The sequence below is a fragment of the Palaemon carinicauda genome, chromosome 33, assembly GCF_036898095.1.
Source record: "Palaemon carinicauda isolate YSFRI2023 chromosome 33, ASM3689809v2, whole genome shotgun sequence".
Taxonomy (NCBI): domain Eukaryota; kingdom Metazoa; phylum Arthropoda; class Malacostraca; order Decapoda; family Palaemonidae; genus Palaemon; species Palaemon carinicauda.
Window position 1 is genome coordinate 30799399 of NC_090757.1, and position 24069 is coordinate 30823467.

A 24069-nucleotide genomic window follows, 5' to 3' on the forward strand; every position below is an offset into this window, starting at 1 on the left:
AGCATTAGTAGGCTCTAAATACCTAATCCTATTTCAGGAAGGAAGCTCGTGTTTCCTACTCTAAATACAATTAAATTACCGATAACAAGTTAGCAGTCCAAAAATGTAAATAGTGCAGAATTCAAATTTCAACTAAAATTTTAATGATTATGTAAAAAATTCTCTTTACTACTACAGGTACACAATAAATTTTCTGAAAATAGATGCTCTGAGACCTCTTCCAATCCAGGTATATTATGAAAATAAATAGAAATTACCAAATTTCTGCATTTTCACTTTCTTTACATCAGATATCTTTGTAACTTGAGATTGCTGAATGGTTAAAATGGCCATTTTTTTCTAGGTATTCCCCCTCAAACAAATCTTAAAATTTTCCTATTACATCCCCCACACTATCGTTCATCAATAGAAAGTAAAAACTAAATTAACTTCATTACAATTCTAGCAAACCTTAGATTTCAAAAATTGAAGAATGATGTTGGATTTATGTATGTGTAGGTTTAAAGTGATAACAGCTGATGAAATATTTGCACAATGTTACTAATAAGATAAAAATAGTAACAGGCTAACATAGGAAAGGAAAAGCAACAAGAAAGTATTTAAGCATAATTGAAAACAGAACAAATGGGACAGTGAAAAAACTAAAAGAATATACTGTACATTTAAATGAACCAAACAGCCTGAAAAAGGTAAATCCTAATCCTCACATGAGTAAACATGCGCTGTCTCTCATCCATATTCTATTTTCGCCCAAGAAAATCTATTGTCATAAATGGTTTGCTTTTCTTTATTCTGACCATGTTTCCTATGAGCTATTTAACATTAAACTTGAATTATTAATAACCTTTATACGCCTTTACAATTATTCATCACAAAACTAGGATCATACTCTATAAAAAGAAGGAAGCTGTTAGAAATTCATTTTATGTACAACAATAAATAACTTTAATTGTTGTTTCTTTTCAAATATGCCTTGATCACTGCAAAAGCATCACAATCATATTCATAGGTTTGTTATCACTGTAGTTTAAATTCTTACAGTAGAACCCAGCAATTTCTTACACCTTACATGTTATATTCTGTCCAATGAATGAATTTTGGAATTTTTTTTCTCAATTCTATAAGGTGGTTGTTATAAAACAGAAACTCCTTCCTTTAAAAAAAAAACTTGTAATAAATCAATAAACATCTGTGCAAATAAATCTAATGCTATTGCATGCATGTATATGAGAAAATTAAACCAATGGTAACATTTGTGTTTGTGAAGCCTCCTATGGATAACAATTTGATAATTTACTAGTTTCTTAAAAAAGAAAATAACAAAAATTGTCAGTTTTATCACCATGTCACCAGTATTTCAATCTCAAATCTCTTATTTGAAAGATAAAAATAATTAAAAGCCTTTGTTAAAGTGTTCTTCAAGTTGGGTAAAATATATAGGCAATTCTTCAAAAAATTATATCCTAAGGACCCCTATGATAGGGTGGGGATGCAAGGTTTCCCTATCCATGTCCAGTTTGCATCGCAGTTAAGCACTATTTTTTCCTAAAACTGGATTCACATCTCTCTCTACTATTAGATGTATCGTAGCTATCATTGTTACTCTTATGGTCTATGTATGTGGTGTGGGGTTAGTTCTTTTTTTCTTCATATGCAATTTTTGGTGTGCAACCAGGGCCCCTCTTTATCTAGAGAGTCAGATGTTGATATTGTCATCCCATGTTCATTCGTTTCTTTAAATTTTAATCAGTAAGGGAAAACTTGTTTCAAGACAGAGGTTGAAAGTGGTAGAAGCCACTACAGCGCAAGTATTTTGCATCTGTCAGTATTTGCATTCTTTGTAACCTGTTATAGCTAAGTTTCAAACTGTTAAAAAACTTCAAACATTACAGTAAACAACACATAAATGCAACAATACATCAGGCAAACCAGAAAATAAAATCAATACTATTGCATACAGGCATATGAGCAAATTAAACCAGTGCTAACATTTAACACATTGCAGAACAAGGTTAATAAGAAATTACCCAAGAAAAGCAAACAAGATAAAATAAATTAGGAGTCAAGTATGATGAGGTCAACTATCCTGTAAAAGGGGACCCCTTATAGTTCAGCAAAATTAAAAATACGGCAATGGTGTAACTGTAATTCAAATGATATTGCCAAAGTGAGAGGCTATTTACTAGATATGTCTTTCAAGTAGCTATTCAAACCATTGTGTTAATAGCAATACAAATTATTAATAAAGGACTTTCCAGACATACCAGAAGCTTAAAATTAAAAATGAAAAAAGAATTTAAACCTGAACCATCTAATTCCAATGAATTTATTTTTCAAATGATGTGCATGATAAATAAAAATTGAATGGCTGGTTGGATAATTAAAACTATATTAGTTAATGAATATACAGAAGTAGCAGCTACCGACTTGGTTGTGAAGGGGGAATCAAACTGTGGAAATCCATTAACTTACACAAATGAAACACAAATACACAATTAAGATCTGGAATATGTAATATACAAATAGATAAAAATCAAGCTTTTCTATTAGATTTATTGCCATCAGTACACCTCTTGCAATGTACTGAAGGCTTTTATTAGTGACTTTATAGTGTCCATCCAGCCCATAGCTGCACCAAACTTCCAGTTTTCTACTTTACCTCCTTCCCCACTTCCTTACTTTCATACTCTTGTATGATCTCTTTAATTTTCCATTTCATAGTACAAGAGTAGGATTTACCACCAAATACCTCTAAGTGATAAATGGCTTTTCTTGTGTCAGCACTGGACCATATGGCCATAATTTCTCAACCCTCTGGTGATACGATAATGCACTTTGGCGTCTTTCATTCGTGAAACCCTAAGTGCTACATATATATAAATAAATTTATTCAGTTTTCTAATGTAATTTCTGGGCTCCGACCCGTGTCGCCCAGTGAAATGCTCCTTAAGCACCATTTCTAAGGTATATAACTGCTATATATTACCAGAGAAAAAATTGCATGGGAATACCAGGTTGAACCCAGCTCGCTCACCTGTATCAGGTGTCGATATAATACAGGGGCGCGATAAATCACAACCAGAGGCCTCGCACCATTTAGATATCTCCTGTCAAAATCCCCGAACAGCGAGGTGCCGTTCAACCTCGTATTACTACTAGCCAACCCACGCCAGTGATGTCACTCCTTTATTAGCACGCAGTTTGATAACCGGTTTTTGTCTGGTGTGTGTATTTCGCTGGTTTTACCTCAAGATGTCCGACTCCACTGTCACTACATTAAGTTAAGTACCAGATCTATGAGTTTTGAGATTTTGGAGGGGGCCTTGCCCGTTTTTGTTTATATTATTCAGCTTATTATTCACGACCTTGCTGGGTTTCTCTCGGGCGGCTCCTTCCTCTCTCTCTCTCTCTCGTTCGTTCTTAACGATAGATTTTTCCTTCGTCAGAATCCCTTTTTAATTTTCTTTCTATCTTTATTCCTTTATTAGTCGCTACGAAACGTCAACATAATTTGGCTGACGTATGATGTCACTGCTCACTTGTCCCATCAAAATTCATAAGCCTGACCATGATTTTTTCACAGTTGGAATCACCAAAGGGTTAAAATTAATTCAATCAAAATCCCATAGTAATACATAATAAAATTAGAATAATCTAATTTCATTATGAAAGAACTTGCCCAATCTTAAGAGGTAAAATTCACTTGAGTCTTTAAAATACCCCATAATGGTAAACTTCATATGAGACACCTTTAAATAGTATCTCTGAATATCTGAATCATATTGCTCGTTAGAAATTATATTCTGCAGGACTGGTGAATGAAAGAAACTTCTTATAAAAAATTATAAGAGCTTGACAAGCATGAAACTATCATCTGCTAATACAATGTACATAAGAGACTTAAAAACATACCAAGTAATTATTCAATTATTTAAGAGTGTTAAAACAAAGTAACAATCTAAGAATTAAACATACCAGGTAACTATTTAACCTGCCTGTTTCAGAAAACTATTCAACCTTAGTTTTCATCTCCATGGTGAATTATCCAAGTTGTCTCATATGATTAATTCATTGATGTCAGAAAGACTGAAAAACTATAATGACCTGTAAATGACGGCCAAGAGCAATGGCGATGGATATGACAAATATCAGAAAAATGCAGGTCAGCTTTTTTCATCTCGAAAAGGATTGTACAGCCGAGACTATTTAATGATGGGTAAAGCTTTAGACTCTTGAATTAAATAAGTAGATATCATAACAAACAGAACTTAAAGTAGACTTTTTACAGTTGAATAATGAAGTCTACAGTTGGCTTAAATATAAAAACTAGTTTCTCCTTAAGAACATTCTAATGAAATGTAGAAGACAACATTAGAATTCTATATAAGGTAGATAACCGACAATTTTCAGAACAAAAAATGTCTGTAGTAAAAAGTCTGAGGTCTTTTCTGCTCTATTTTTCTTTACCCTATATTTGATCATACTAAATTACAGAAAAAAGTGTGCAATGAACAATGACAAAGAATTAGAAAGATAACCTCTTCCCTTGCATATCCCAGCCTAATGATATATCTTTAAACTTAACAGAAATAAAATTCTTAGAAAGAAGTGAAAGAAGTTGCCATGGTAAACTTGACAGAAATATTACTTGACAGACAAACAAATTATCTTTCAAGCTCATCTATGCACATTGGTCTACCTTTGAACATAGTTTCACTGAAAACCTTTAAAGTAAGAAAAATTAAATACAATGGTAAGTATAACAAACACTGACAGTCAAAAAGACAAATCATCTTCCCTCATGCCCACCTATATATGATTGTCTTCATTTGTACCAAACTTGTCTTAAATCCCTTGAATCACTTAATTGTAATATCAATAATTAAGTAAGTGAGAGACATACACTAACAGACAGACATATGGATGACCTCCATAATATATAATACATGCAGTACCAGCCAAACTTGGTTGAGTCCCTTGTCAGGCTGGGAGGAACGTAGAGAGGAAAGGTCCCCTTTTTTGTGCATTTGTTTGATGTCGGCTACCCCCAAAAATGGGGGGTAGTGCCTTGGTATATGTATGATGTATAGGTCTTCCTTTGTATTGAAGTTTGATTGGAATCTGCTTTACCATGTACCAATTCCAAGGACAAAGTGAGCATGAAACACTCGCACTAATGAATAAACAGACATCCAATATCTCTTCATACACATCTTTGCATGATGATCTACCTTTGTAAAAAACATTAACTGAAATAATTTAAACCATGTAAGAGCATGGTACAATTACAAGGCAAATGTCAGATGCTGACAGACAAATTTATAATCTCCCTCCACAAACATCCAAGTAAAAGGATCTCACTTGTACAAAGTTTGACTGAAATTACACCTTGTGTAAATGGGGTTACAAAGCCACGGTAAGTGTAACAGAGAGGAGAAATCATAAAGTTCTGAATAACTAAGTATAGTATGGATATTCCAATGGGAAACTCTACTATTGTTACTCTTATTCTGTAAGTGGTAAACTGTTTACTGCACAGAAATACTGATAATTATTCAATATCTATAGCAGTACTGCACAATCTGGCATATTAGATATCTTTTTGAGGCGGTTCTTGCAAAGTTCTTTATACTATTAAGTTTAGCAATATGTTATATTAAAAACACAAAATCTAGTAAAAAAAAATATTACTGGCAACTTACTGGTGTTCGCAGCTGGTCTTTAAGCCAAGTAAGGTAAAAGGTAAGATCAGATCCATCCATTGGTTCACGGGACCAACAAGCTAGCTTGGCAATAATCCTGGCAGTCATGTTTATGATGAATGCATCTGGTCGGGTCAGCAGGTTTAAGAAGGGGCTCCACATACTTTCTTTACGCTTTCGGGCATATTCCTTGAAGATCTCTACCCTACCTTTATCCTCCTGAGAAAAATAAATAAAACAATTATGTTTCACTTACATCAAGTATATATACTATACGTACAGTATTTCAATGCAATATGCAACTAATTAAATATAAATTTTTTTAGCCAGGAAACAGAAACTGAGCATGACCTTTTTTCTTACATAAGCCAATAGAAATGCAGAAAAGATGGATTTTAAAGTTCATAACTTTAAGTTATATCAAACTTAACGTTGGAGATGTCCTAAAATATTGCATACAGTATATTAAAATTAATATATATCTAGTACTGTACAGTACTATACTGTACACTGAATCATATAATACTGCCAACATGTCACATTACAAGTCATATATGACTATGTGACTTGGTTGCCATCTATTGCCATTTTACTTAAATCTACAAAAATTACAATACTCATTTCATTCTGTATCAATTTTTTACTCCCGTTTATCCTGCATTCCACATTGTATATGGTTCTACAGCATCACATTGGCCCAGTGGTATTGTATTCTACCTTATATTTTTCATCCATTCCCATTGGTCTTCCAACAGTACTCATTTGAGATAAATTAAGGCTAGCCATATGAAATTTACTAATATGACTAAGGCTCTCATTAAACCATTTTATGATACAGCAATCCTAAGAGTATGAGGTGTTAATTTTGTAGCTCTAATGTTGTTACAATGCTGAGGGTCTCATGTGCATTGAGTAAATGAATCAAGTACCTTTGCATTCAAATTAATTCAAGCCCTCATACTCCTGTTTTGACATAGTCTATGATTCAAGTGTGGGAAGTGGGGACCCACCATAGTCTGTCCTTGACCTAACCCTGAGACAAGGCCGCAAAGCTATTTTCTTCAACCACTAACACAATATTCACAGTAGGGAAATGCGTAGTTCTACCTTTTGTATATTCAAAATTAGGAGTAAAGACCTCACCTTCTCTATATTAATTTATGAAACCTATTTGACAAAAAGTTCTAACAAGAGTCTCTAAGTGGTACTAGCAATACTTTGATTTTTACCTTGCTTTACTATTGACATTAATACAACGTTCTTTAACTGTATGAATAGATTCTTTAGTATCGGTACTAACAAAAAGCAATTAAAAACTTTGATAGAACACTTTAACTGAATTGTGTAGTTCTTCAAGAACCATTAAAACCATATAAATTTAAAAGTATATTGGAAATGCTTGTGACAAGGGTTAGATAAAAAGGAAATAGTAAAGAAATAAACAGACCTAAGTACAATAGACCTACATCCATTCTTCATACAAGCTGATTACTGGCACTTATTCAGCCTACTTAAATAATTTATTGGTGAATTAAGGAAGATTTGCCAAGTCCTAAAAATTTAAATTTTCTTGGTGGAAAGCAGTCTGTAACTAGAAATTCTCATCCTTATAAAAGTATAACTACAGTAGACCACTGTTAATTATTCACTCTGCCCCAAAAATATCTCTAAAGTTTTTGATAATACTGTAGTTAAAATAATGAATAACTAGAAAAGCATTCTAAGAGTGCAGACCTCCGCCACGGTAGCTTATTTCTCTGGCTCTGGAACTGATTTTGGAAGTTTTGCTTGTCTTTGACCTTGACTTTTGACCTTTAAAAATCTAATCCTTTCCAGCTCTTTACATAAGTTTAAAATCCCTGAAAGTTTCATTACTTTAACATTATTATTCTGGCCGTGTGGTTGATGACCGGTATTTGACCTTTTGATTGACCTTGACCTTCGACTTGACATGTATTAATTGGCATGGATTGTCATACACTCAAATATGAACCAAGTTTGAAGTCTATGATAACGATGTCCAAACTTATGGCTGATTACGTAAATTAGACATTTTGCTTGACCGTGACCTCGACCATGGACCTTGACCTTCCAAAATCTAATAATTTTCATCTTTTTACATAAGTTAATCCATGCAAGTTTCATTATTGTACAATTAAAATTGTGGCCAGGAAGCTGTTAAAAAATAAACACACATACAGGGGCAAAAACATAAACCTTCCAACTTTGAAAAAAAAAGTTTGCCTTCTAGCTAGGGAGACATCAAACAAAATTAATCAATTTAGAAGACAGAAAAGTTTAAATCTGGGGTTGAAGGGTTGCTTCAAAATACAGTAACTTCTGAATAAAAGTGTGTACTGAGAGGCAGATGAAACAGTAGGATACAACATCAAAGGTAGAATGAACAAATGAAATTGAAGAATAAAAAGTAGCCCCAAAATACTACCATGGCTTTAAATATTATATCCAAGAGATGAACAATATTGTTGTACTTTATAACAATGTTAAATTGTCTAGTTACATACAGAGATGAAATTATCAAAACCATTTCAGTAATGAAGGATAGTGTAATGTATGATAAACAAAAATTCTACCAATACTCACTGAAAGTATGTCATCAACAATTGTGAGAATGTACTGGATGGTCTGGTCTTTACTGATATGTCCAAGAAGATTCATAAATGTACGAGCCACCTGCAAACGCTGACTTGAAAGCAGGGCATCCCTCTTTTGGCCTGGAGTTTCCACTCCTATAATGACTTCATAATCTTCTTGTGATATCATCTGTGATCTGAAACAAAAGAATATATATATAGGCTACTATTTATTTACACAAGCAGACACCATTTGCACTTGTTAGGTTACTAGGCACCCAGGCAAATACTGAAAAAAAAAAAAATAGAATTATTGCAATCTTAATAACACCCCCAGATTCCACTGTTTCCTTAAATTCTATGTGCATAATTTTTTTCTACGTGTTTGTGTTTGCAAATAATTGTAATTGTCATGTTTCATATAACATTTTCAAAAGGCATTTTATGTACTGTATTTTCACATAGTATACAATTTTTAAAAAAATACGTATATTTTGTTAAAAATAAACTTTTACCACAAATTTACTTGCAAGAGATAAAAATGACAAATTTGTAAGTATTTTGTATTTTTCTTAACAATACAAACCTTGATCTCTTCATAGGGATAATACTTTCAGCAAAGCCATAAGACTTTTAGCTAGGTACACTTGAGGGTACACTTGGGCACACTATTCTATCTAATTTCTCTTCCTCTTCTTTTGTTCAAGTATTTATAGTTTATATAGGAAATATTTATTTTTATGTTGTTACTGTCCTTAAAATATTTTACTTTTCCTTGTTTCCTTTCCTCACTGGGCTATTTTCCCTGTTAGGGCCCCTGGGCTTATAACGTCCTGCTTTTCCAACTAGGGTTGTAGCTTAACAATTAATAATAATAATAATAATAACTACCCACAGCTAGTTAGGGAGGGGGAGGTGGAGGGTAGGAGGTAGTACCAGTTATCATGCTCACACACACCCGAGGTATTAATTGCACGCAGGACTTGCAGGGGATAGGTGATGTCAAATCTGTATAAAGAGCTCAAGCTTTGTATCGTTAGGATAAATACATTACAGTACTTTCAAATGTCACTGGTTTCATCACTAAATACAAACCATTCAGCTCTTTATAGGGAAAGGCTAGCAGTTAGGTGGGTGAAAGTCCTAATTAATTGGCTGGTTTTTAACCCAGGGTGTTCCTCCATGCTTCACACGAGCTTTACAGAGGAATCAGCCTGACACTTCACTACATTCTTGTGCGTAAATGAGGGATAGCAACCTGGGCAATCCATGTAACTGTGTGATAACTAAGCACTGTGACTAGACCAAGTAAGAATTCTTGAGTAGTAGGGCTCCATTGAACTAATCACTGGACATAGCTTGAATCCCACCTTGCTAGAGGAATGGGGACGCAACAAATATATACTGTACACATATATCTGGTTACACAAGGGAAATGGTTCATACCTCCAGATGGAGAAGGCCAGCTTGCAGCATACCGAAGGTGCTGTATTATTATTATTATTATTATTATTATTATTAGTACAGTATTATTATTATTACTATTATTAATTATTATTATAACTAAGCTACAACCCTAATTGGAAAAGCAGGATGCTATAAGCCCAGGGGCACCAACAGTGTAAATAGCTCAGTGAGAGATGGAAATTAGGAAATAAATAAATTACACATAATTAACAATTAAAAGTTTAAGAACAGTAACATTATTAAAATAAATCTTTCATATAAATTTATAAAATATAAAAACTTTAAAAAAACAAGAGGAACAGAAATAAGATAGAATAGTATGCCCGAGTGTACCTTCAAGCAAGAGAGCTTTATCTCAGGACAGTGGAAGACCGTGCTACAGAGGCTATGGCACTACCCAAGACTTGAGAACAGTGGTTTGATTTTGGAGTGTCCTTCTCCTAGAAGAGCTGCTTACCATAGCTAAAGAGACTCTTCTACCCTTACCAAGAGGAAAGTAGTCACTGAACAATTGCAGTGCAGTAGTTAACCCCTTGAGCGATGAAGAATTGTTTGGTAATCTCTATGTTGTCAGGTGTATGAAAACAGAAGAGAATATGTAAAGAATAGGCCACACTATTCGGTGCATATGTAGGCAAAGGGAAAATAAGCCGTAACCAGAGAGAAGGATCTAATGCAGTACTCTCAGGCCGGTCAAAGGACCCAATAACTCTCTACCAGTAGTGCCCCAAGAAAGGAAAGATAGAGAAGAGGCCATTTATTCTTGTCCTTCACCGCAGACTTGATGGTAATGTCTGCCCTCAACCGACTGCTACTTGTCCAATCAAGAAGCTTGAGGTGTTTAGACCACTTGTTGTGCAGCCACCACAGGTCCGATGGAGAAAGTCTCCATGTGCTTGTGGGTTACGTCTTGCAGGTAATGGGCGGTGAAAGTCATCCGACACTTCCACACACTCGCTTGAAGTACCTGTGTCACAGAACAATTTTTTCTAAATGCTAAGTCCTGATTCAAGGCACGATCTACCACCTTGAGGATCTCCACAGAGATCGTGTTCCTTGCGACTCTCCTTTTTACCCTCCCTGCGCTAACAAACATTCTGTTAAACTCGCGGGTGAGCTACTGTGGTAGGACGTTCCATCACGAGCGAGTGCGCTCACCCTTCTGGGCAAACAGGTGGTTGCAAGGTGACAATGCCTTGCTCTTCTTGACATTGCACTACCGGAGCACTGCGCTCACACATGCCCAATGCAGAGCTATCATAAACAGCTGAAGCAGAAGAGATAGACAGTACCGGATAGCATTTGAATGTCGCTCTCTATGCAAACACTTGGGATTGTGTATACCTTTGTACGTGACATTGGCGAGACTTTCTCGCTGGACTTGTGTCCACTACGCCAAGAGAGTCTACTCGGCCACAAGTAGAGGTTTTCGATCAAACTCAGTTCGCGAAGACCCTCGTCAGCAAGAAAAGCTTGCTCGCTCTCGCACTTCAAAAGGTGGATGGGTATGCAACATGGAGCAAGACTTTCTCGTTAGACTTGGGGTCTATTCGTCCATGGGCCAGGGATATGAGACGAAGCCTGTGTATTCACTAATGCTCTACCAAAAGTTTGACGAGTAGTCTGAGGCAGTCCAACATTAGGAGTCACTTCAGGTATATATGATACAGTGTGCTCAAGCACGCCACAATAGCTGGGTTCTTTTTTTTTTGGGGGGGGTCCATCAGTGAGGATCACCGAACTAGAGAAACCAAGAAGTTGCACTAAGTTACAAACATCATGTCAAACTGTTACAGCAGCGTTAGTAGCTAGCCTTGCTGGACGCTTGATGTCCGAAGTTCTACGTTCGGTATTAGAAAAAATACAATTTTACCTCGCCTTGCCTACGGCAAGGAGGAGCATTCTGGGAATCGTCAACAGAAAATGCTCGAGGGGACTCCTGCTCGGGTCTTACAAGACGCTCGGCGCCAGGCTACGCCTCTCGCTTCCTTTCGCCGATCGACATTACTTCTCCCATGGGTCAGGGAGCTTGAGAGAGGTCTAAGGCTAGAATAATGACAGGTCCGAACAGAAGCACCCTCCACTGTATTGAATAAATTCACAGCACTAATTAAGCACTAAAAACTTGCACTTTTAAAATTTTTGGCATAAGACCAAAAGTAGACACACCCGTTTTGAGAGATCTTACTATTCTGTCTAGGGCTTGAATGAGAATGCAATAGGTATTGAATCTTATATAAAATGTAGCAAAATATTTTATATAAAATATCAAATGAATAGATATAGGAATAAAGAAAATATATATATATGTAAACAACCCTTATTACTTAAGGGTTTCCAATAAAAGATGATTAGTCACATTTTACAATTGGAACAACTATATATATATTATACGAAAAAACCTAATATTCCCAAAAACGAACAAGTAAACAACGATACAAAGAATCGTGAGACTATCGATTGTCATGAATACTACGTCATGTAAAATTAACTGAACGCTAATTTTCTTTAAACTCTACAAAAAGATTAGTTAGAGAAAAAATACTAAAAGATCAAATATAATTGTAAAATAACATATTCCTTTTATCTTATACCACTCAAATACTTTGGTTTTTAAGAAGAATTTACTTTTCATAAATAACGATACAAAGAAAATTGTAATACTGTAACAATGACTGAGAACTACGTAGCGTAAATTAAACTGAACGATAGTATAGTTAATCTTTGAAAACTGATCGAAGATTATCTAAAGAAAGTATACTAAAAGGATAAAAATTTCTTAAAAATAACATAATTCTTTTATCTTATATAAATTAATACTGTACTTTGTAAGAAAGTATTCACTTATCATTCTTTATAGAAAAAGAAAGAAAATGCAAGTCATACACTAGCTTACGTCATAGATACGGCGGGGTGTTTACCTACCGCCATTAAGCTTTCGTTAGTTTAAAGTAGGTTAAAAAAAACTTTTAATCCTACCTTTCAAGCTATAACATAACGATCAAATACCAAAAATCAAAATAAGCGAATGCCAAAAACCGTATTTAGGAGTACATCACCAATATACTGCTAAAATCCAGGTTAATCATGAGTGAATTCCAAACGATGTTGCCAGCAATCGCGGCAGGGAAGACCTGGTGACGTATGGAATGGTTCGGCCTATCTCCCGTGAGGGGGCTAGTGTACACCTGGCAACTCTATCGGCGATTGCCGCGAGTTTTTGAATTTCTGCCGGACGTCAGGGACTAAAGCTATTGTTATATAACCAGCGGGTAAGTTTAATGTTTAAAAACCTAAGTTTTCCCTTGTGAATCCCTCAGAAGCTTGGACAGTCTCCGAGCTACCTCAGAAGCTTGGACAGACTCCGAACTACCCGGTAGGGGGGCCAGCACCAGGTGGGGATTATGTCTATTGACAAAACCCTAAGAGTCGGATGGTTCAATTAAGAGGAACCAGGATAATATGACTTCCAAGCAAAAAAAAAACAATTCATTTGATTGCCTAATGGTGCCAAGTGGTTGTTCAACAGGTAAACATTTCAAGTCAATTGCTGACATGTCATGCAATCAGTTACAAGCAACTGTCTCTGCAAAAGGATGAACCTTGTACACCAACTTCCTTTGCTGGAATAGGAGTTGGTCGTGCATGTCTGTTTAAAGACCAGTAAGCACAAGCATAGTCCAGTTATCTCTAGTAGATAACAGCATTCCAGTGAACCTCCATAGTTGCTTGCTGTCATGTAAACTCTCGGTCACCAACGATCGGTCACAAGCAACTACTTCTGAAGAACAGGATGAGACAAATATTCCATTACCTCTGTCAGTCGGGTAGTTGTGTGCATTAGTCTGGTTATGGACTAGTAGCCCAGACCAAAGAATTTCCAATAAATATGGAAAGGTTCCTCCAATCTTATGGCAGAAATACCCAGCAATGGATACAGGAAGGCAGAACAAAGATATAGGTGCAATAAAATGGTTCTTTATGCCCGATACTCTACTGTATTGGAAAACACCAGTAATGTTCGCCTACAAGACCTCCACCCTGATGGTAGGTATCCCTTATACTGGGGATGAAAGAGGAGCCCCCTTGAGGGCAGACTACCTATGTCAAGGAAGGTAACTTTCCCTCGGAAGGGGATTTTGTCCAGCACCTGGAGGCAGACCTATGGGCAGCGCTCTCTACTTCCCATAAATGAGCTGTGCTCAAGTTGAAGGTCGGCATGCAGAGAATGAGAAGTAAACATCGTGGTGTCTTACTTAAAGGCACCAAACCACAGCATCTTTCCAGTTGAAATACGGTGTAGTACACTCCTATCTTATTCTCATATTTATATTATGACAAATTTTTAACACAAAGAATGATTAACATTGAACTTCAATTAAGTTTCATTGAAGTAATTTTCCTCAATATCAAAGCTTCTCTTTCTTAGAATTTATAGCACATGAATCCCAGGTAGAGTTGTATAATTAACATACAATATAAAATTCTCATTAAATGGTATACTTTAAATCTTATAGATAGTTTGTTATCATTGGATTTCCAAGTGTACTAAATGATTCAAAGGTCAACATTAGTAATTAAATTATTAGCTCTATAAAAAGAGAATAACATATATACTGCACAGTACTGTAAATGAACATTATAACTTACTGAAGATAAGAAGGCCAATTAACTTTCTGCTGTCGGATGTCATTTGACCGTTGAACGAGGACACTAGTTGCTCCAGCGACCCCTGGAATTAGGTAACAATTAGTAAAGTAAAGTGCAGGTCAGACAAATCATTACACATCAATGTAGTCACATGAAAATACCAAGTTCTCAATCCCCGAGAAACAAAAAACCCCAACTCATTGATTACTAGTGTATATATAAAATAAATGTTTTCATACAAACTCAATGAGAACAGCAATCATAAAAGGGACCACTTTCATACCACCAAATATATTTTCTTTAAATACTCCAAATTGCAATTTTATCGATCTATACAAACCTGTGGCCTTTAACCCTTTTACCCCCAGGCTCTTTGGAAATTTCCAACCCTTAACCCCAAGGGGGTAATATTTTTCCCAGCACATTTTGCAGTATATTTTTTCTAAATTGCTCTAACAGCCTTAATTTTTGTCATAGAGAGGTCAGGTTGGTCTCATTCTCTTGGAAAATGCCTGAATTTTCTCAAATAATTATCAAATATATGGAAAAAGAAATTTTTATAGCAGTTTTTTGCAAGGACGTACCGGTACGTCCATGGGGGTAAAGGGATGGGTTTTGTGAAACGTACCAGTACGTCCTTTGGGGGTAAAAGGGTTAAGAAGCATGACTTAGCCCCATTGAAACAATGATATTTTGGGGTTACTTCAAACACCTACTTCTTCCTTATTTCTTAATGGATTTCTTTCATTTAAAAACCATTGGAAATATAATTCTATATTCTCAAAGTTGTACTGTACATGGGAAAATTTCCCATCCTTTTATCTTTTTTTACATGTACTGTATTACTTTATCTTTTCGTAAGGAAGTTCCCATTGTTTACAAAATGTGTATGTACAGATTGTAGGTAATAAAATTCCCTATCTTTTCATGTTAGAATGATAAAATACTGTTAATATTGATAAAGATGTTATTTTGATAATAAAATAAATTTTTGAATATACTTACCCGGTGATTATATAGCTGCAACTCTGTTGCCCGACAGACAACTCTACGGTAAAAACTCGCCAGCGATCGCTACACAGGTTGCGGGTGTGCCCAACAGCCCCATCTGTCGTCCAGATACCCAGTACTCAATGTAAACAAAGACTCAATTTTCTCCTCGTCCCACTGCGTCTCTATTGGGGAGGAAGGGAGGGTCCTTTAATTTATAATCACCGGGTAAGTATATTCAAAAATTTATTTTATTATCAAAATAACATTTTTCAATATTTAACTTAGCCGGTGATTATATAGCTGATTCACACCCAGGGGGGTCGGTAGAGACCAGCAATATATGTTTACACTTTTATGAGCTAAGAGTTTTTATTTCATTTTAGAAGTTATCAAAATAACAAAAACAAAATAAATAGGTACCTGGTAAGGAAGTCGACTTGAACAATTACTCTGCCTTTTAAGTACGTCTTCCTTACGGAGCCTCGCGATCCTCTTAGGATGCTGATCGACCCCTAGGATCTGAAGTATCAAGGGTTGCAACCCATACAACAGGACCTCATCAAAACCCCTAATCTAGGCGCTCTCAAGAAATGACTTTGACCACCCGCCAAATCAACCAGGATGCGAAAGGCTTCTTAGCCTTCCGGACAACCCAAAAAACAACAATAAAAACATTTCAAGAGAAAGATTAAAAGGGTATGGAATTAGGGAATTGTAGTGGTTGAGCCCTCACCCACTACTGCACTCGCTGCTACGAATGGTCCCAGTGTGTAGCAGTTCTTGTAAAGAGACTGGACATCTTTCAAGTAAAATGACGCGAACACTGACTTGCTTCTCCAATAGGTTGCGTCCATTATACTTTGCAGAGATATATTTTGCTTAAAGGCCACTGAAGTTGTTACAGCTCTAACTTCGTGCGTCTTCACCTTAAGCAAAGTTCGGTCTTCCTCACTCAGATGTGAATGAGCTTCTCGTATTAACAATCTGATAAAGTCTGAGCAAGCATTCTTTGACAAAGGCAAGGATGGTTTCTTAACTGAACACCATAAAGCTTCAGATTGGCCTTGTAAAGGTTTAGTACGCTTAAAATAGAACTTAAGAGCTCTAACAGGGCATAAGACTCTTTCTAGTTCATTGCCTACGATCTCCGATAAGCTGGGGATATCGAAAGATTTAGGCCAAGGCCGAGAAGGCAGCTCATTTTTGGCTAGAAAACCAAGTTGTAGCGAACAAGTGGCTTTTTCTGACGAAAATCCTATGTTCTTGCTGAAGGCATGAATCTCACAGACTATTTCAGCCGAGGCTAAGCATACCAGGAAAAGAGTCTTAAGAGTTAGATCTTTCAGGGAGGCTGATTGTAACGGCTCCAACCTATCTGACATGAAGAATCTTAGTACCACGTCTAAATTCCATCCAGGGGTAGCCAAACGACGCTCCTTGGTGGTCTCAAAAGACTTAAGGAGTCTTGCAGATCTTTATGTTTGGAAAGATCTAAGCCTCTATGCCGGAAGACCGATGCCAACATGCTTCTGTAGCCCTTGATAGTGGGAGCTGAAAGGGATCGTCCTTTTCTCAGGTATAAGAGAAAAACAGCTATTTGAGCTACAGAGGTACTGGTCGAGGATACAGAAACTGACTTGCACCAGTCTCGGAAGACTTCCCACTTCGATTGGTAGACTCTAATGGAAGAAGCTCTCCTTGCTCTAGCAATCGCACTGGCTGCTTCCTTCGAAAAGCCTCTAGCTCTCGAGAGTCTTTCGATAGTCTGAAGGCAGTCAGACGAAGAGCGTGGAGGCTTTGGAGTACCTTCTTTACGAGTGGCTGACGTAGAAGGTCTACCCTTAGAGGAAGACTACTGGGAATGTCTACTAACCATCGAAGTATCTCGGTGAACCATTCTCTCGCGGGCCAGAGGGAAGCAACTAAAGTCAACCTTGTCCCTTCGTGAGAGGCGAACTTCTGCAGTACCTTGTTGACAATCTTGAACGGTGGGAATGCGTAGAGATCCAGATGTGACCAATCTAGGAGGAATGTATCTATATGTATTGCTGCTGGGTCCGGGACTGGAGAGCAATAGATAGGAAGCCTCTTGGTCAGCGAGGTTGCAAAGAGATCTATGGATGGTTTTACCCCAAGTGGCCCAAAGTCTCTTGCACACATCCTTGTGGAGGGTCCATTCGGTTGGAATTACTTGCCCTTTCCGACTGAGACAATCTGCTATGACGTTCAAGTCGCCTTGGATGAACCTCGTTACTAGGGAGATGTCTTGACCTTTTGACCAGATGAGCAGGTCCCTTGCGATCTCGTACAACGTCAGTGAGTGGGTACCTCCTTGTTTGGAGATGTACGCCAAGGCCGTGGTGATGTCCGAGTTAACTTCCACCACTTTGCCTCGAAGGAGAGACTTGAAGCTTTTCAAGGCCAGATGTACTGCCAACAGCTCCTTGCAGTTGATATGCATGCTCCTCTGACTCGAGTTCCACAGTCCTGAGCATTCCCGACCGTCTAATGTCGCGCCCCAGCCCACGTCCGATGCGTCCGAGAAGAGAACGTGGTTGGGAGTCTGAACAGTCAGGGGAAGACCCTCTCTTAGGTTGATATTGTCCTTCCACCAAGTCAGACAAGACTTTATCTTTTCGGAAACCGGGATCGAGACCGCTTCTAGCGTCTTGTCCTTTTTCCAGTGAAAAGCTAGATGGTATTGAAGAGGACGGAGGTGTAGTCTTCCTAGTGACACAAATTGTTCCACGGATGACAGCGTCCCAACCAGACTCATCCACAGCCTGACTGAGCAGCGTTCCTTCTTCAGCATCTTCTGGATGGATAGCAGGGCTTGATCTATTCTGGGGGCTGATCGTCTTGTTGTTCAGCAACGTCCTCATCAGAGGGTTCCTCATCCAAAAACTGATGAGGAAACGGCAACGGAGTGGGCAACGTCTGGCTCGCTGAGTCCGGTCGCACTGGTGGATGCGTGACGGAGCCGGACGCAACATCATGGAACTGCTGCACAGTCTGTGAACTGTCAACAACCATGGGTGCGCGAGGAAGCACAGCGTCAACCCGAGACTGTCTAGACCGTCTGGGTTGTGCAGTCAACACCCTACCGGGTTGCTGAGGTTGACGCACTGCGTCAAAACAAGTCACCTCTGCTGGTTGTTGAACGTCCTGAACGTCAACAACCACCTCCGAGCGTCGCTTAACGTCAACGTGCGGCTGGCAACCCACACTAGGTCGCATAGGTGGAGGAACCACCTCAACTGGCAGACGCGAGTAGGTTACCTCAGCGTCAACAGGGCGCACAACCGACCGGTTGGAAGGTTGTTGGCCAGAAGGTTCGGTAGCAACCTTCTCCGCATTAAAGTCCTCTATCAAGGACGCAAGCTTGGACTGCATGTCTTGCAGCAAAGACCATTTAGGGTCTACGGGAGCAGGTGTGGCAACAGACGGGGTTAGCGACTGAGGCGGTACCGCTTACCATCCCTGAAAGCCTTGTTATGCATGACATAATTGTACAGCAAAACTTCAAAGGCTCGAAAACAGCTGTGAAGTTGACCTGTAAACAACTTGGAGCGTCTCCTGGCCAGGCGCCAGGGAGAGTCTACCAGAATTGAGAAGTCTATCTGGGCAGAGGCATGAACTCCCAAGCCGAGAACTTCTCTCGTGTCATATCAGACTCTCGCTCTATAAACCAGTTTAAAAGAAGGGAAAGCAAAGGCTGTATCCCCCAAACTCTTCCTGGTGAAAAACTAGTCGCCTAGCCAACGTAAAGCTCTCTAGGAGAGCGAGAGAGCACTAGCTTAAAAACAACGGCTTCGAAGTAGCTAGGCCTAGTGTAAGCTCTGACGTTTAGGCGAACGAGGAGCAGCAGTTACAAAAAGATCCGGACAAAGATCCTTAAAAAAAATCCTCATGATTTAATTAAAGTCCATAGGAGGCTAAGCAGCTTTAGGCTCCTCTCCATCTGACAGAGTCCTCAAGGGAATATCAGTAGGAGGGGGAACAGCAACTTCCTCATCTACAGGAACCTTGACCGATAAAAGCTGAGTCTCAAGCAAGGGAGAGACCTACCGTGGTGGCAATGCTTTACAAGCAGAGTCCACACTCACTGGTGCATTAGTAGCGGACCAGAACGCAACGTCATGTAACTGCTTGACAGTCTGTGAACTGTCAACAACTGAACTGTCAACCACAACAGGTGCGTGAGGACGCACAGCGTCCACTCGAGACTGCTTTGACTGCCTAGACTGAGCAGTCAAAACAACTCTAGAATGCGGAGGTTGACGCACAGCGTCAAAACAAGTCAACTCCGATTGTTAGTGAACGTCTTGAACGTCAACAGGAGCATCAGCAAGTGGCCTAACGTCCAAATGCGGCTGAAAAACCACACGAGACCGCATCGAGTGTGGTTCTAAACAACCTGACTGACGTGACTAAGCTACGCCAACGTCAACAGTAAGCACAAAGGAACGTTAGGTTGGCTGAAAGCCAGGATATCGATGAGATAAACGGCTAGACTCAACGGACTAATCGGCAGAATAGTCTTCCATAAGGGAGGCAAGCATATACTGCATGTCTTGCCATACAACCCATTAAGGATCAACGGAAATGGTTGTGGTAAGAGACGAGGGTAACGTCTGTGACCGCAACACTTTGCCAACAAAAAAAGACTCTCGGAGTCTGTGTTACGCTTTTGTTAGGCGGCGAGCAGTTATCCGATGACTGCATAGGGTCAGAGCTGTTCTAATGGTTGTAACCAGGACGCTGGACCTGTCCTGAAAGGACTAACTTTCGCTTAAGGGCTTCGAAACCTTGTGACAGGTTTCTTATGCGAAAAGCCTTCGGATGACGAGGAGAAACAACGTCTCTCTCGTCTTATGGTAGGGGAGATCTTGGTAAGATACACCCGATACCATAGAGGGAAAACGTCTGTTCGTTGATCAAGGCATCTCGAACCCATAAGTCGTTTGACATTACTTCTCCCCCGGGCTTGGGAGCATGCAAGAGGTCCCGGACTAGGTGAACGACAGGCACGAACAGACGAACCCTCGGACGCAACACTGTAACACTTTGCGCATATCACTTTATCACTTCGATTTTCTGTTTTGCACTTATTTCACTGAAATCGAAACTTTTACTGATTTCTACCTGAAACACGCAATTCTACCCTTCATTAAAAGGTAGTAATTACGAAATCAGTCGTATAATGCAAGCTCATTAATACCAGCAAAAAACAGAAAACATATTTTAAGATAAAAAAATCAGGGCTGGGAAAGAGACTAAACACTAGTTCATATAACTACGTTTTCAATCTCTCACCGCACATAGCCTGGGGACGAGAATAAAAAACTAAAAACGTTTTATCCTTCCTCCCCGTACAGCGACTAGGGACGAGAGTAACTCGAGAACAACGTTACCCGCTTGAACGGAACGTTTTCTCTCCTCTCTCTCCCTCCGTCTCTATCTCTCTCTCTCTTTCTCTCTTGATTTCGCACCTAAGAGAAGAGCCCAATTATATTTCGTCAAAATAACATGTTATTTGACTAAAGGAAAAAACTGAAAGGTTTTTCAAATAAAAAGTTCCTTTAAAATAGAATTTAAAACATTTAAGCTAAGAAAGAATGAACAAAACGTCAGAATCGATTTACTCTTACTGCAAAGTGAAACTGTGATACACTCTCTCTCTATCGTAACGATAGAGCGCATGTTGAACGTCCTGAACGTCAACAACTGCGTAGCATAAATAAAATAAACGTTAGTTCATCTTTGAAAACAGTACGAAGACTATCAAAGAAATTCTTTCATAAAATATTACATTTAAAAAGTTTTAAATCCTTAGCTCTTTAAAAGCTAATTACGATATAAAGGACTCAACGTTGATTAACTTCGGTTTCCAAGTTAGGACCACCTACTCTCAGGAAAGGTCTATATAAACAAAATATTAAATTTATTTTTATATGTTTATAATAAATGGAAAGTTAATCGAAGAGGCCTAATAAAGGCGGAGAGATATAAAATATATAGAGGAAAATCTATAACGTGATAAGTTAATTACTAAAAGCCTAAACACACTTCCGTCTAAGGGAAGGGTCGGCCATTTAAAAGTGAAAGAAAGTCCATACTCTCTTTGTCACCATAATTAAATCTATCCAAAACGAGTTCAAGATTTAAGATGAAGATAAAACACCTGCATAGCGAAAGCTCAAAACTAGAATAAAGTACTTCACCAATTAGTTGTGAAAAAACTCCAGTTTAGCAACAGCGAGTAAATACGTCTTGTCGATAGCTCGACAGAGAGAAAATTGAGTCTTTGTTTACATTGAGTACTGGGTATCTGGACGACAGATGGCGCTGTTGGGCACACCCGCAACCTGTGTAGCGATCGCTGGCGAGTTTTTACCGTAGAGTTGTCTGTCGGGCAACAGAGTTGCAGCTATATAATCACCGGCTAAGTTAAATATTGAAAATTCGAAAATTACAGGAAGTTTTGTAGTTTTTGTAGAGATTGGTTGAAATTACTTTAGTATGGCATAAGTAGGGGCTTTTAGCCATAATTCTCCTTAACACTGGGAATCATAAGGACATAATCATCCTATTTGAAGGTTATTTACTAAACAGTGGCGAGACCCTTCCCTCGAATCCAGAAAAGTATATGCTATATGTATCAAATGCCCACATATGACCAAAACATGACTAGTATATTTTCTTGTCTTCATACTTTCAGGGCACATTTTAAGCTTTAGACATACAGTAGTTAGTTATTGTCTCTGGCATTTTGTGTATCATTCAGGATAATCATAATACAAAATTTGTAAATACTGTACATGAACAAGCAGACAAAGAAATACGATATTAACCAGATAAACGTGTAGCAAAATCCAATAGTACACTTACAATGCTATCGAGAAACACAGAAAACCAAGAGCCTCCTATGAGGGGTTAGAGAGAATTGTTAATAGGAAACTGACACAAATATCTTTTCCTTAGACTCTTGAAGAAAAAGTATAGTAAATAAATAGGTACTCTGGGAAGAAAACAGTTCCATACAAGACTGGGTGTGGTTACGTAATTAGACATTCTACGAGCCAAAAATGCAATACTGTAATCAGAATTTCTAAAATTCCAAGCAGCGGAGGTGGTGAGTCGCACCCCTTAATAGAAATACGACTTCAGCAAAGCTATAACAACCATTAACCCTTTTACCCCCAAAGGACGTACTGGTACGTTTCACAAAACCCATCCCTTTACCCCCATGGACATACCGGTACGTCCTTGCAAAAAAAATGCTATAAAATTTTTTTTTTCATATTTTTGATAACTTTTTGAAAAAATTCAGACATTTTCCAAGAGAATGAGACCAACCTGACCTCTATATGACAAAAATTAAGGCTGTTAGAGCAATTTAAAAAAGATATACTGCAAAATGTGCTGGGAAAAAAATAACTCCCTGGGGGTTAAGGGTTGGAAAATTCCAAAGAGCCTGGGGGTAAAAGGGTTAAAATTTTAGAGGTGGTTATAACTTCAGACTGGTTGAAGGTGAGCTACTATATGTAATGTCTTTGTGGTTTCTATCACAGTATAAATATTGTATTATTGTATAAACACACTTCAGTAATTGTACACAAGGGCATTGTTTGTACGAATGTACAGTACACAGAAAGACTAAACATAACTCGAGTCATTGCCATACTTATACGTAAATACTGTAACCACAAAACAATGTTGTTCCTATCAAACAATACAAGCTGATACTCTTATGTATACTACCATAATATATGTATTGTACAAGCAGTCAGCAGGTAAGTAAGGTCATGGCAATCTATATCAATTTAGGAGGGCACCTTATCATTACAACTAAAGTACTGTACAACAACGGATGCAGTAAGCTGAAGCATACAAATCAGGCATTTGAATCTGATCAGCATTTGTCTACAGATCTAAATTCAATTAAATCTATTTGATAAATTTGCAGAGTAATATCGCAATTCCCGTTTCCTATGAAGACAGATTACCATCGTATTGGGGTTATAAGAAAATTAAGAATATGTATAATAATCTATGGTACTACACCTAGACTGACCTAAATTATTTACCAAGGGGTGGCCTCTTTGTCAAAGCGACACCACTGCACACCAATTTTGGGTTCAATTAGTGGAGAGTCAAGAAAAATTATTGTTTTACTTGAAAATGAAGAATTTCCAGAAAAAATGGCATGAAATAAAGTACAGTACTGTAGATTGAAACATTGTAAACAAAAATACCTAAGCAGTATCTATAAATGGTAATAGGATATAGATATATATAAACATATGTTGATTTCATTACGTGGGGGTTAGGTAGGGCAAGGCTCTGATGAATAAGGTCATGAGAGCCTGGAATGGATTAGAGTGGAACATTTGGTTTCAAATTTGCTATTAGTGGGCACCAATTCAGGCATAATATATAATTACCTCAGGACTGTTCATTTAGTTGCTATGTTGTGGGATTAGCAAGAATTCGTCAACCTAGGTCAAGATAATGCAAAATACTGACCTTATTAAATTACCAAGCCTTACACTTTACAAAAAATAACAACAGGAGGGAGGCTATTTGCTACAAGTTTTATTTTCCTTACCCTTAACTGCTCTAGCAAAGGTTTGGTTTTAAATGTTTGTCAAATATATAGC

The 24069-nt window shown here is 37.9% G+C and overlaps 1 protein-coding gene across 2 annotated transcripts in view; it reads right to left on the reverse strand.

Moving 5' to 3' along the window:
* The window catches only part of VhaSFD (V-type proton ATPase subunit VhaSFD), a 78540-nt gene that overhangs the window by 37280 nt on the left and 17191 nt on the right, over positions 1 to 24069 (reverse strand). For both annotated transcript variants that reach the window (XM_068356901.1, XM_068356902.1), the window contains exons 2-4: positions 14414 to 14495; positions 8307 to 8493; positions 5703 to 5921 (exon numbers count right to left, since the gene is read on the reverse strand). In XM_068356901.1, the coding sequence (XP_068213002.1) occupies positions 5703 to 5921; positions 8307 to 8493; positions 14414 to 14495 (488 nt within the window). The remainder of the gene's footprint in view (positions 1 to 5702; positions 5922 to 8306; positions 8494 to 14413; positions 14496 to 24069) is intronic.